The following is a 15203-nucleotide window of genomic DNA, read 5'->3' as shown; positions in this document are numbered from 1 at the left end:
CTGTTGCCTACCTCTCGACTTCTTTAATTTTTTTCACATGATTACTTATACAATAATCATTAACACATAAGTCATTATTAACTAAAATTCAAGTATGATCTTCATTTGTATTACTCTTTCAAACAAAACCAATATAAAGTGGAAAAAAAATTCAAAAAAACCCAAAATGCATAACCCGATACATAACATGAAGTATATATAGAGAGCATAACAAGAAGATGACCAATAAAGAAAAATCAATAAGAATCCAATTTGAAGTCAATGCAAGAATAATCAAACAAATTCCAATGTATGAAGTCAAACCAAAAATCAAAAAGTACAAAGTCAAACTGATAATTAATCAAAAACTATCATCCTAAGTCATTTACTTGCACCTGTCCTTTTTTTCAGTAAACCTTTTCAAATTTTAAACGGAACTCTAAATAATGTCCCCGCAGCAGCTTGATTTCACGACAAAAACATGAGAACTTTTGCTAATTCATTGGGTTCCAAATCCATCGATTCTAATTCGTTATAAACTTCATCACCGGTATACACCCGATGATGAGAGTTTTTGAAGATTTTGTTACCTCCCCTCATAGCGAAAGCCACATATTTAAATGCACTCATAATAACTTTTTCAAATGATTCAGGTTCAGGTTCAACTTTATCTTCATCTTCATATCTATGTTTCCCTTTTTTACTTTTGTACTTCTTTGCACTTGAATTTTGCATCGGTGAAAAGCATGTAGGAGATAATACTTGAACATCATCATCATCATCATATTTCTATTGTTTCTCAAGTGTTATGTCATTTCTTTCCAACAACTCATCAACTTCTTCAATCGTTTCTACTTTGATATCCCCAGTCCTGTTCAATCGAGCATTCTTCTCTTTCGGGGTTTCAACATGCGCCCTAAAGCTCTATCTCTCGCAAATAAAGCTATCATTTCATTGTAGTTTGTGATTTTTTTGGTCTTCAATGAAATTGCCTCCAGGCTTTGACTATAGCATACAATCCCAAATATAATTATGGTTAAGAAAAATAACATAAATGTATACATAACTAAGTAAAATGCAATACAGAACCTTACATTAATTAGGTTGGCCCACACTTCCTCACCCACTTCAATTAGCTATGTTTCAGAATTACAACCAAACCCACTCAATGAAGTTCAACGGAACATGTCATACCATTGCGAAAAACCTTATTTTAAAGTTTTCAAACGATTTTTAAATGATTTTTTTTGTTAAACTCTTCCCAGACTTTGCATTAAGTTCCTCTACCATGTTGGTGTACGCTTGTGAGATGAATGTCCTACTAATCTTGTTTCCATTATCTTGTTGTGTCAACAAATCTTGAATAAAACAATAATCCATCCAATTTGTCCATTTTGTTTGTTCTTTCTTACCAACTTGTTCTTCCTTTATCATTATCACCTGTGTAGCAACATAAATAAACAAACCATACATTGATAACATAAAAAATATATACTTAGAAAGTGTACAAGTAATAAATAAATAACATGCTCAAAAGATAAATAACACAAATAAAGTCAAACACAAACGATCCATACAAAATCAAATTGAAATGATATAATGAAAAACTATTAGCTACATTGACATATCTATCTCATGGTTGTGGATTTGGTAAGTAATCAGTCCAAATTTGATTTACAATTAAGTTCCTCATTTTCTCTGCTATGACACTACCCTCATGTGTCTCTCTTAAATTATGTCACACTTCCTCTCTTGGTTCTTTTAACACTTCATATAGTACCTCATCTTCAAGATTTTTGTCTTGATCTTCTAACAAAAATTTATGTAAAATAAACATGCCAAGAAAACGTCTGATTGTGGTTCACACGAATAAAAAGGTTCCTATGTACTTCTAATGATAGGAAACCTTCTTTTTAGAACACCAAATTCTCGTTCTATAGCGTTACGTAATGAAGCATGACGGAGATTAAACAACTCTCTTGCATTCTCAAGGGACTAGGCATAATACTCTTTTCAAATGATACCTGACACTTGTATATGGTGCCATTAGTCTTGTTGTATGAGGCAAACCAAAGTCTACCAAACAACATCGACCTACAAATAAGTTGTAATTAGTTGTGTATTAAAAATTAGATTCCACACAAGAGTATTTTTTGTATTAAAAATTACTTGTTGGAATTACTGGTTTATCTTCTCTATCGAGTGCATTCTTTAGTATCCTTGAGTCTAATGTTATACCCTCCCAACCACTTAAAATGTACGTAAATTTTAAATCAAACATACAAGAAGCTAAGACATTTACCGTAGGGTATCCCTTACGACCACGATATCTAGGTGCATCTTTGTTGGGTACTTTGACACGAACATGTGACCCATCAATTGCCCATATACAATTCTTGAAGTATGGATAAAATCGCTTTTTATCTTGAATTTCTTTTTGTACAACATCACCTTTTGGTTGTTGAATATAACGACTTTCTAGTGATATACTTTCTTGGAGAAATCCATGGAAGCACTTACTTGTAGTGGATTTAGAGCAACAACCAAGAGACAAATTGATTTCTAAAATCATTTCCCACAATGTGCAAACATCTTGCAACATGCTCTTTAACGGACATGCATTGAGTAGCTCGAACACCACCATCATGTTGTAAGATAGTCCACAATTTCTTAAAAGCATGCTCACTCATACGTATAACTTCGGGACATTGTCCACCATTTGAAAGGTTATGTAGCAATTGTTTACGTATATGTCGATGTTTTAAAATAAGTTTTCTAGAAGGTGATTTAGGACGATTTGTGTTGGCAAGTTCACGTTGTGTCAGAGTGACCATCAAAAAACAAATCAGATGAACTACTTGCCTTTTCCTGACTCTCAGAAATTGAGCAAATGTTTGTAGCTCACTATCCATCGAAAATGTTACCAATTTTATGAAAAAAAATTAAACGACGATTCTTGTGTTATATGTGGATGCATATGTTATAGTTGCTTACTCAAACCAAAGGTAGATTCAAGGGAAAAAAAAAGTCAGATGAACTTTAAGAAAGATGGAAAACAGAAAGATTGAAAAACTAGTGTTGGTTCCTCTTTGTTATTTCAAACTTTCACTTTATATTGATTTTTATGATGCCATGCCACCATCCCCCTTAATAGAGTTACAAAATCATTATAGGACTATGACAAATATAATCTTCATTCTATTTACAAATGATTGAACATTAGTTCATCTTGCCTAGAACCATATTATTATTCAGATTATTAGAGGCATAATCACTAAAAACTCCAAGTTTGGACTATTAAAGCATATCACAAATATGAAAACATTTTGGTGAGCAGATTTTTCATAATACAATGCATATTGTCTAATTCTAATTGCAATAGTCCACTATCTTTTTTAGATTTTTAAGTGTTAACCACTAAAGCTTAAAGGTACCATTATATATTAGAGCTTTTATAGCAAAAACTAAAGAAGCTAATATCATGATGTCTAGAAAAGAAATAAATATAACATGCAGTCCCCTCCTATAATGATATTTGAAGTAAAGATTGTGTGTCACCACAAGCACTTATAATGATTTTTAAATAAAAACTATGTCCTTAATACAATATCTACATATTATTTCTAGGTAAGGCGAATTGTTGTAAATTGAATATGGTTTGCTTCTTTAACTGTTACGGCAACATACTTGGATTTTAAGTTGTAATAGCAAAATACTTACAATTTTTTTTACCGATTATAACAACATTTTACATGTACTCCATTACCATTTCTTTATTTTGATTATGTGTGCATCTAGCATCATATTAAAATATAATGTGATTATATAAATGCCAAATAAGTACCCAACTAGCACCAAATAACAAATAACATAATCCATTTCATACTCCTATACGAAATGAAATATGTCTTTGTATTCATTGTGTGTCCAGAATAATGGCATCATGTATAAGAAACATAAACAAGAAATCGAAGAAGAGAATGAAACCTAATGATGGAAGCTTGCAGAGCGTCAATCTGATGACAAAGGATGAAGCAACAATTTTTTTTTTCTACATGTTGTACATGAATATACAGGGTTCAATGATAGTTTGGTAATCATCGATTTTATGTTTATCAATGATTCTATTCTCTCAAAATCTCTCCAATTTGAGAGGAAGATTAGAAGAGAAAGAATCTTTTTTATTTTTCTTTCATTTCTTTCCAAATCACTCCAATCAATAAACCCGAGAATGTTGTTTACTCATTTTTTTTCTCTCAAATTCCTTTTTTTTCTCTCTACTTCCCTTGTTAATTGAGACTCAAGAAAAGAATGTAAACGGCTCACAAGCAACATAAATATATATAATTTATCCCTGATTAAAATTTCAACATATAATTTAGTAACTTTTATTCTAAAAAAATTAAAAATATTTGATCTTATAATAATGAAAATTAAAAATACTTTAGGATTTGTATTTGGTCGATTAGAGATTGGGGGTTACTAGAAAAATGCAAGTTCACCCCCCTTCACCTTTTGGAAAGAAAACCCTGAATTTAAAAACCCTCTTTCAACCCCAATCTCCGACGACGCCGGAGATGGCATATACATACAGATACAGTCGTCCTCTAGTCCAGTCATACCGCATTCTTCACAAACTCCATGCAGGTATCTTCATCTCTATCGAACCCTTCTAAATTATTTCTGCTTTCTGTGCTCTCATAAATTTTTTCCCATTCGCATCTTCTAGTGAGCTCTTGCGGACAAAATACGTTTTCGGCATTTTTCTCCACAGAATTCGTGGGTGATACACCTGTTCTCGTATGTTCCCTTATCTCCCACTGGTCTGATCAATCGTAGATAAATCGATACTCGCAAGAAACGAGAAATGAATTTCGATCGTATGCTACATATTAGTGCAAAAATGACTTATTCGATGATTGTTTTATTTTAATTGAACAGGTTAGAGACTTTATACACTCAGCATTGTATCATCCTGATCATGGTTACTTTTCACAAAGCCCAAGGTCTGTTGGAGTGCTTGATAGGGGCATTAACTTTCATAAGCTTCAAGGTACCACATATATTCAGTTTGTTATATCCATTTGCGTCGAACAATCACCCAAACCAGTAATTCGAATCTGTCTTTATGGAAATACTTGGCTACTCTTGTAAACCATATTTCTGTTAACCTGAACTGGTGAGCTTTTTTCAGGAAGAAAGGCTTACATGTCACATTTGGAAAACATTTACAAGCAAAATGATGTTTCTTGGTTTACCCCAGTTGAGCTTTTCAAGGTATTATATATATATATGACATACACCTAATTTGGAGAACATTGTGTGATCATATGACCTTTTTCATCTTATTCCTTTTGTAGCCTTGGTATGCCCATGGGATTGCAGAAGCAATCTTGAGAACAACTAATCTTTCTTTTCCACTAAAGGTGAGTTCCTTGATTCTGATAATCTACAAGAATGAAGTTTCCACTTTCCATCATGACTCTTGATTCTAATGTGGTCAATTCAGATATATGAAATTGGAGGTGGATCAGGAACATGTGCAAAGGGCATAATGGATTACATAATGTTGAATGCACCTACACGAGTTTACAATAACATGTCATACACGTATGTGCTATCTTTTTTCCCTTTAAAAGTTGTAAGTATCAGTTTATTCACATATATGCATTATAATATATATAACTTCCTTCAATTTCAACACATCAAACCATTAATGTTATCCAAATTTTTATAAGTAATGCAGTTCAGTAGAAATTAGTTCTTCATTAGCCAAGAAACAGTTAGAAACTGTTGGAGAAGTTGGTAGCCACTTATCAAAGTTCAAAGTAGAATGTCGTGATGCTGCTGATCGTAGTGGATGGGGTATTTTTTTAAAAAAATTAACCATTTTATCAAAGTTCTCTTTAAAAAAAATAAAATTTTAGAAATTTTATAGTTTTGGTTTTAAAAACAGGGGATGCAGAGCAACAACCATGTTGGGTTATAATGCTTGAGGTAGGTTCTACACTTCTACTTCTATCTATAATTCTATAATTCTAAATTATCATTTATCTATCTACTAACATTACAATTCACAATTAGTTTTTAAGTTTTATATTTTAATTTTAGGTTCTTGATAACCTTCCACATGACCTTATTTATTCGGAGAATCAAGTTTCACCATGGATGGAAGTTTGGGTAGAAAAGCAACAAGACAGGTGATAAATGTATAGTTAGTTATACTTATATATAACATAGTTTATTAATTTGATGAATTTGATCTGTAAAACCCTAAACCCTAAACCCTAATGATTGCAGTGGTAAATTGTGTGAGTTGTATAAGCCAATGCAAGATCCTCTGATAAAAAGTTGTTTGGATGTTTTAAATGTTGATAAAGACTTTAAACATCAAGGAATTAGAGAGGCTTCATTTCCTAGCAAAATGTGGTCTAAAATCTTTCCAAAAGCTAAACGATGTTGGCTTCCTACTGGTTGTTTGGTAAGAATATGTTTCATTATAAACTAATTTACAGATAGATATGAATGAATATATTTGAAACTTATGAAGATTTATATGACTTCCAGAAACTTCTAGAAACATTACATGGAGCCTTGCCAAAGATGTCAATGATTGCTTCTGATTTCAGCTACCTTCCTGATGTCAAAGTACCTGGTGAAAGAGCTCCTTTGGTTTCCACCAAGGTATATCATATATTCTCATTAATTAAAAAAAAAAAAATCATGTTTTTGATATGATTTAATCTATTTTTCTGCAGAAAGATGGAAGCAGTTCAGATCACAGCTCATATTTGGATGCGAAGGTAGAGTTTCATATTTGCATTCTTTAAATAAAATAAATTTATATATCTTTTTTTTTTTATATATTTGTTGCAGGGTGATGCGGATATATTTTTCCCAACTGATTTTTGGCTTTTGGAGCGGATCGACCACTACAGTTCCGGGTGGTTAAAATCACGGATCGAGTCTTATGACAGGTCATCCAAAAAAGGAAAGAAAAGACGCACCATAACTGTAATTTCTCACTTTCATTATTAAACTTTCTATATATATATTAGTTGTGGTAAAATATTTTGTAGCAACTTACTTTCTTTGGTATGTATAGCTTGATACATCGGTGTTTATGGAAGAGTTTGGTTTGCCCACAAAGACAAAGACAAAAGACGGATATAACCCTCTTCTTGAAGACTTCATAAATACTAAATTTTACCTTAGTGTTCCGACACATAACACCAAATAAACAGCGAAATAGAAAGAAAGAAGAACTTGAAGAAATAGTGCATTTGTAGAGATTTTCACTGTTGTATCGTGGAGATACGTGCGTTTTTATGTAACGTATAATTGAATATTCTTTCTAAAGGATAAATGCAATAAATAGCAACATGTACTTTTATCAATTTGTTTATTGTAACAGCCTCCTTTGATTTCTTTTTATTGTAGCATTGTATTTTTTTTTTTTCTTACTAAGACATTGGACTTCAAAGAATCTATAGTTGTGGGAAAGTTTTGTAATTGGATGACATTGTTGTAACAGGAAGAAATGAAAGTTGGATACTGTAATAAACAAGTCAGTAGAAGTACATTGTTATTTGTATGAAACCCTTTTTAGCATACACTTGCCTCTCCTTCTCCAACATTGAAGATGAAGAGGTTGAAGAGAGGGGTTGGGTATTTAAAGTATCTTCATAGCAAAACATTTTTCAAGAAGATATCTCAATAATTAGTTTAAATGGTAAATGGCATAAGATACTAAGTTTACATCAAAATTTTAATTTGATATTGCTTTTTTTTTTTTTTTCAAATTTGACACTTTGTTTTTTAATTTTTTTTTACAGTTCTAACCACTTGACCGATCAACCCGGTTACCTACTGATGTATGCTGATATGATATGCTGACGTGTCAAAATTAATTTTTCCCACAAAAAACACTAAATTTCTTTTTTTCGATTTTGATACTAAGTTTAATTTTTTCTTTCAATTTTGACACTTTTTTTTGTTTCAAATTGAATATCATTTTTCTAATTTTGTTTAGTTTTTGACCATTTTCCATTGGAAAACGTATAAATATATTTTTTATCACATTTTAAACCATATAAATACATTTTTTTTTCATTTCAAAACCACATTATTATTTAAAAACAAGGTTTTTTATATAATTATATTCAAAGCATAATGTATAAATATGTATTAGTTATATCATGAGAACCAAACTAACCATAGGTTTCGAATAAGATTTAAAAAATTCACGGGTTGCAAACTTGACATCTGAGCCTTGATTGACTACATACCTCCAAACCTCCAAATTTATTTTAAAATTACATATTTAATGTAAAATCCAGTTTTTATATAACTAATACATATTTATACATAAAATTATGGCTTGTATGTAAAAAAAAAAAAAAAACCTTGTATTTATACAAAAATATGGTTTTTAAATGAAAAAACAAAAATGTATTTATAAGGTCTAAAATGTATTAAAAAATATTTATATTATTTCAAATGGAAAATTGTTAATATTGAACAAAATTGGAAAAATGATGTTCGATTTTGAACAAAAAAAAACAGAGTATCAAAATTGAAAAAATAAATTAAATTTAGTGTTAAAATTGAAAAAAAATGGAAAACTTAGTCTTTTATGGGGAAAATTTTCAATTTTGACACACCAGCATGTCATGTCAACATATTGCATCACCATGTAACGTCAACAGGTAACCTGGTTGACCGATCAAGTGGTCAGAATTATAAAAAATTAGAAAACACAGTCTCAAATTTGAGACAAAAAAACGCAATGTAAAATTAATGTGTAAACTTAGTGTTTTTTGTGCTATTTACCCTAGTTTAAATATGTAAGATGTGCCTTATTATTAGCATGTATATGATTTTCCAGATGAATAAATAATCTTTGTTTCATAATTTAATCAATCTTATGTAGAGTGGGTTATATCTCATCTTGGATGGAAGACATCGTGCTTCTTTTGTCAATAGATCTAGATCGGGGGTATGGAAAAATATAGTCAAAATCAGAATTGCGTTAAAAATTTTCAATATTGATTTCAAAGAAATTTTGTATTGGAAACCAAATAATGATTGTTGGGCTTCCGACTTTGTTGTTGATAACCATTTTCGGTAAGATTGTTATGTGAGCGGATTGAAATGGTGAGTCACATTGCCTGTGATAATCCATTTGAATGGTGCAAAGTAATACCGAATAAAATTTTATGCTTTATCTAGATAGCGAAGCTTGGCAGAATCTCATTATCTGTTTCGTTAAAAGCAAGGGGTGTTCATGTGTCATCGACCATTTGCGGGTCATGCAACATGGATGAAGAGACGTGCGATCACATCCTTCTCTTATGCCCAGTGGCGAAGGTCGTCATGCACTCGATCTTATCTTGGTGTGAAGTTTCACATGATGGATTTTATTCAGTTAAAGACATGTTACTCTTCATATCTCAGTGGTCTAAAAGCAAAAAAGAAAAGAAGCATGTTGAATACGATCTTATATGGAGGATTATGGTGTATATGGAATGACAGGAACCACACGGTTTTCAGAAACATCCCTATTGTACCGGAGAAGACAGGGGAGAAGATCAAATCAATAACTTTTGTATGGTGTAAACATAAGGGTTCATTTAAAAACATGGACCGGAGAGTTTGGAATCTCGGTCTGTTTCTCTATTTGTAACTTTTTCTCTTGTTCTTTTCTCCTTTTCTATTTCTGTTTTGTACTTCCTCCTTGCATCGTCTTGATGTAAGGTGTCTTATTTTAATATATTTGCCGTTTCAAAAAAAAAAAAAAAAACCTCATCTTGGAATGAATGTTTACTCAGATGCTTGAGTTGATAAATATCAAGTTTTAGGCAACTGATGTTGAGTAGCTATAGTGACGTGTACTTCTCATTGACAATTTGGCATGGAAAACAAATGCTTGAATTGCTTAATTCAATGATCCCAAATGGAAGTGCACAATGTGAACAATTTTTGAATCTAGTGCAACATCTCTTTCAATATTAGAATGGCTTGTGCAAGGTCTTTGTAGTCCATATATGTTCATGTTAATAATCCGTACTATACTACGGTATAGATATTGATTATGTTTAATATTATATTTAATTAAATAATTACTTACAAGTGATTGAATAATCATTAATCGAAATACTTTTTAAAAATCCATACTATACCAACATGTAGATATTGATTACTTTTCTAATATTAAATTTAAACAAATAATTATAACAAGTGATTCAATAACCATTAACCGAAATACTTTTAATAATCTAAGACTTTGATATACTCTTAATAAATTTTTTAGTTAAATTGTAAAATGTAAATTACTATATTATGTTAACTTATTATTGAATAATTGTTATTTGTGTATAGGTAAGATATTGAAAATATGAAATAGTCGATGTGGGACAGACTTTTTTTTTGAAAAATGATTGATATTGTGGATAGTTTAAAAGCATTTATATTAGGTGATTGCTACTTTATTGCAAAAAAAAAAATGTGGACCACCTCTGAAATTCATTCCAGCATATCTTTTTTAATATTAGAAAGACTTGAAAGCTTTGGTGCTCATGTAATAATTTTGTTACAAAAGACAAATCTTTTAGATTGAAATTTTTTGTATAAAATAAAAGTCAAAAGCTAACAAAGTTAAGCTAAAAGCTTAGAAATTATCCATGCCAAACACACCTTATATTGCATTGATGTAAAACGTAAATGTAATTGTAAAAGTTAACAGGACACTTTTGTAATTATAAATGTAATTGTAAAAGTTAAATGACACTTGCAAAATCAGTTGTGTAATACAGAATTTAAAAGATGGGTTCGTAAGCCAAACATATCATCAAATAGAATCTCAATTAATTGCATTGTACCAAACATGTTCCAAACTTAGACATCATTCAGTTTCAAACTTAAACTTGACCTACATTCTTATCATAGTAAAAAAAAAAACAATACTCAAAGATGATCAATCTTAATGTGAATTAATACATTAAAAAAAAAACAATTTGAAACGTAGATTCAAACTTACAAGTTAACAATCCCAAAACATCTCAAGATTAACAAAAAAAACCAACCAAAAAAAGAAATTAAGAAAGAAAGATCTAAAGACGAATTCATGAAGTCAACATATTAAAAGCTAGATTCCTAATCCAACCTTCTTGATCAATATAAGATAAGCTTGTCAACCTGGAAACCTCCTCCTTGCTCAGCCGCCTCTCCCACCCTGCTCTTCCCGACATATCCGCTCCTCCTCCCCGACATTCCTCCTCCGCAAACACCAAATCATTCCTGCTTCACCAAATAAAACCATTACAATAAAAGAAATAATGAAAAAATTGGTCGCCGGAAAAAGAGGAAGATTAAGATGATGTACACTGTAGCTCCAAGAAAGTCGACTGATAGCCACCCTTGAGGAACAACGATGTCTGAGAGCGTGGAGTTGTAGAAAAGAACTCGAGCAAAGCCTCGCCATGGCCTTCCCAAGTACGCCGTGCCATTTCCGACGACATTGCAGTCTTTGAAGACGAAGCCGTTGGTCTCACTTGCCTCTTCTCTTGATTGGGCAGTGATAAACCCTGGTTGAGGACTTAAGAACCCCGCAATCACCGATAGTGTACACCTCTACAAAACATTATAATATAATAAATTAGATGATAAATTTTCTATTTTGTTTCTTTTATTTCCACGTTATATGACACATACAGTTTACTTGGCATCCACATTATGTTACAAATTAACTTAAATACCAGAAAAAGACATGTAAGTTGGTGATTATTTTGTGCAAAAGTTAAAAAAAAGTTAACTATGTTGCGATTTGAAGTAATTTGTCTTGTTTGATATTCCTAGTGTTACAATATTCACGAAATATAATAAAATCCCAACATTATCTACAAACATATAACCAAATAGTTGTGTACATGTACTTGTGTTACCTCGTATATAGACTGACCGGAGCCCATGATGAAGTCAACTGCACCACGTATCGAGCACAATTTGAAGTAATGTCTACCGGAAACATCCCACAATGTGTCTTGAACACCCATAAAACCACATCGGTAAAACGCCGATTTGTCACCGGAGATTTTTGCCGCCAGTGCCGGAACTATTGGGTTGTCGTTGCTTCCCAAAGGGTAATTGTAAGAATTCTGATCATATGAAACCAAGTTAATATAACATGAACTTTATATATGTAAGATGTGGTAATGAAAAGGGTGCATATATATTGTAGTGTACATACGATGAATGTTATGCTCTTAACGACGATCTCATCCGCTTCAGAAGTAAAAGTGGCATCGGTTTCAATGGAGTCATGGGAGCTCCATACAACGAAGGTTTTTCTTTTACCATCACCTTTTAGATAAATCTTGGGTTTATCGTTAGGGATTTTAATTTGTTCACTACATGTACGTACAAAAAACAAACGGAGGCATAAGATTAAGGTCAATCAAAGCGAATTCAAATTAACGAGCATAGGATATAGTTATTTGCATTTTTGTTGTAAACAAACTATTAATCATTGCAAAATAATCCACATGAGGTGGGGTGGTGTTTGGTTCTCCATTGTTCTTTTTTGTGAAAGTAGAAAAAAGATATATAGAAAATCAACATAAAATTAAAGATTAATCAAGTCAATCATTCATAAGTATGAAAAAGAAAAAATGAAAGAAATTTGGAGTAAAATCTTAAATTGTGTAGTTTTTTTTTTAAATAAGTATGAATTAGAAAAAAATGAATATATAAAAAAAATTGGAATTAAAATACTATATATCAATTTCCATTTAACCAATTCAATCATTCATCTATTCTAGCCGGACATTTATAAACCGAATAAAAACTTGTGTTAAGGAAACAAAATTTGCAAAGTCACAAATATTTTATTTGATGGACAAGTTGTTTTAATTTATAATTTTTTTTAATAATCTTTAATCACCTAATCTAACTAGGTACATTGAAGGGGTTGATGCCTTGCAGCTACTTCTTATTAGAATCAAAAATAATAATGTCTAAACATTTTCTTGTTATTTAATATAAAAGTATATCATGAAACCCTAAAAGTCTCTAGTTTGAGTTTCACACCCTAATTACGAATTTGTATCATATATCAATCGATTTATCATTGATGGTGATTGTGAGATGTGTTTTTGACGTGTTTTTGATTAATAAATCATAAATAGATAAATAAAGATTATAAAAGTTAGAAAATCATACTTGTATGTGCCAGTTTTCACATAAACACAAATCCACTGCATGTTATCAGAAGGAACGGCATCAATGGCTGACTGAATGGTGGTGTAGTTTCCCCGGCCAGACTGGTCGACAGTGATCGTCTCATAATTTGCCACCGCTCCTCCGCCGTACTTCCAATACACTGAGGGTTGTCTTCTTCCACCTCCACCAATAACACCACATTCTGATATTTCCAAAGCTATGAACAATACAAGAACGAATAGAAACCTTTCAAGAACTAACATTTTCATGGGATTTAAAACCTTCGACTACACTAATTGTTTGGACAAGAAGATGATGAATCCTATGTATGCTTGGGAAGTTAAAGGGTTTTATCTTTTATGAATGTTAAGTGAATAAATATTGATTGTTTTCCTGTTTTATAAAGATTATCTTCTTTAATTGAGAGGGAAACGAAAAGATTTTAATTCCTTATTAGTAAATATTTTTCTTAAACGGTTTAAATATTTTAATAGTTTCAACTTTCAACACTGAATCATATTTGTATCAAAAATACTTATATACTTATATTTGTATTTTAATGTAATTATAAAATTTGAACACAAATATATTTTAACGAGTGTTAAAATCTGAAAAATACTTGTTTAACATTCAAGTTCTTATGACATGAATTAATGTGATACATCAAAACAATTAATTTGAGGAAAGAATATAATTATTTCATTTACAATATAAATTTAACCTTGTAAAGTATATTAATATTTTGTCCTCTAAAGATGCATTTTTTTTATTAAAAAACTTTTTATTTAATACAATGGAATAGTTTTTATATATAAAATTACTTTTTTCTCAAGTTATCTAAGAAAATCTACTCATCTCTAAACAAGACTATCTTTAAAATACTTTTATATAAATTTTTAAGGAGTAAAAATTAAATAAACGCGACATATATGTTTTGACACAACAAACTCCTAAAAATAGTAACGAATCAAGTGAATTATATATCTTATATCCGGCTTTACTGTAAATTGATTTTGTTATGAATATTTGACAATTATGAAAATACTCAACATATATACTTTCTTCTAATTAGGAGAAAAGGAATAATTACCAAATATATCAAAGGAACCCCTGGTTTTGATTTTGTGTATTTATTTCGGTTTCTATAGTAAATAAGGGAAAGAATCAGACAACAAGCAAGAAGATCAATATATTCCATAACAGAACCTCCATTACAGCAACTATTGGATGCATTTTATACTATATAGTCAAATAATGTTTTAAAATATGTAATTTAAAAGATATGGAGGTATATTATTTGGGTGGTGAGTGATTTTATAGTTCGAATTATCATAATTAAACTTGTAATAAGAAAATCTATCATATACTAAGAAAAATTGAAAATACATGCTACAGGTTAACATTTTTGTTCTATTTTTAAGGTGTATGGTTGCAAAATGTAAAAGAGATAATGACTTAAAAGGGTAATATACTTTTCGATTTGTATATATTTGATCACTGAGTTTTTTTTTTCCATTCATGTTACCTATTCAACTTGTTTAACTGTAAACACTCAGTCCTTATAACCGGCTACTCCGGAAAAAATAACTCAATAAGGTAATATATCTCATACTTTGTACACATTTATACATTAATATTTTTTTATACATTTAGTCCTAAATATTTTTTTGTTGCAAAATAAGTCATTGCTATTTTTGTACGTATTCAGTGTTTAACGAGAGTAATCTAAACGAAAATTATAGTAGAGTCAAACACGAATTTGTGAATAAAAAAGATCGTTAAAATCTGAGATCGTATGAAAAAAATTACGACGTTCAGAACACAATACCTAAACATCAATCAATCGAGGCCGCAATGAACATAAGGATGAACAACCCCAACACCTCATTAATGATTGTCCTATATAGGATGTCTTGAGAAAACCTAAAGAAATCGATCATAAGTATTGAATGGGTGGCTAAGTTTTTCTCTCAAGGACTCACTTGAGATGGAGGGTGGTGAAAATA

The 15203-nt window shown here is 30.8% G+C and overlaps 2 protein-coding genes and 1 long non-coding RNA gene across 4 annotated transcripts; 1 reads left to right on the top strand and 2 right to left on the bottom strand.

The window, feature by feature from the left end:
- Positions 1–361: 361 nt before the first annotated feature.
- On the bottom strand, positions 362–4154 carry LOC145003428 (uncharacterized). The gene is made up of 3 exons (XR_013661961.1): positions 3967–4154; positions 1074–1419; positions 362–984 (listed from the first exon to the last, which is right to left on the bottom strand). It is a non-coding gene; the product is annotated as an uncharacterized LOC145003428 (long non-coding RNA).
- Positions 4155–4454: 300 nt separating this feature from the next.
- Positions 4455–7567, top strand: LOC144999780 (NADH dehydrogenase ubiquinone complex I, assembly factor-like protein (DUF185)). 2 transcript variants are annotated; one of them, XM_078958947.1, is made up of 14 exons: positions 4455–4626; positions 4709–4779; positions 4921–5032; positions 5174–5256; positions 5340–5405; positions 5489–5589; positions 5726–5844; positions 5936–5976; positions 6091–6179; positions 6280–6460; positions 6547–6663; positions 6738–6782; positions 6856–6993; positions 7085–7567. In XM_078958947.1, the coding sequence occupies exons 1-14, from the start codon at positions 4470–4472 to the stop codon at positions 7217–7219; spliced, it is 1455 nt and encodes a 484-aa protein (XP_078815073.1). In that variant the 5' UTR covers positions 4455–4469; the 3' UTR covers positions 7220–7567. The 2 variants fall into 2 exon arrangements, with proteins under 2 accessions (XP_078815073.1, XP_078815072.1); XM_078958946.1 differs by having other exon boundaries at positions 5918–5976.
- Positions 7568–10865: 3298 nt separating this feature from the next.
- On the bottom strand, positions 10866–13505 carry LOC145002086 (putative pectinesterase 29). The gene is made up of 5 exons (XM_078961386.1): positions 13198–13505; positions 12227–12386; positions 11922–12134; positions 11363–11610; positions 10866–11277 (listed from the first exon to the last, which is right to left on the bottom strand). The coding sequence occupies exons 1-5, from the start codon at positions 13464–13466 to the stop codon at positions 11103–11105; spliced, it is 1065 nt and encodes a 354-aa protein (XP_078817512.1). The 5' UTR covers positions 13467–13505; the 3' UTR covers positions 10866–11102.
- Positions 13506–15203: the final 1698 nt, after the last annotated feature.

Source organism: Lactuca saligna, chromosome 6 (genome assembly GCF_052625555.1).
Source record: "Lactuca saligna cultivar CGN05327 chromosome 6, ASM5262555v1, whole genome shotgun sequence".
Taxonomy (NCBI): domain Eukaryota; kingdom Viridiplantae; phylum Streptophyta; class Magnoliopsida; order Asterales; family Asteraceae; genus Lactuca; species Lactuca saligna.
The sequence above is the reverse complement of the archived record's forward strand: the minus strand, read 5'-3'. Positions and strand labels throughout refer to the sequence as shown.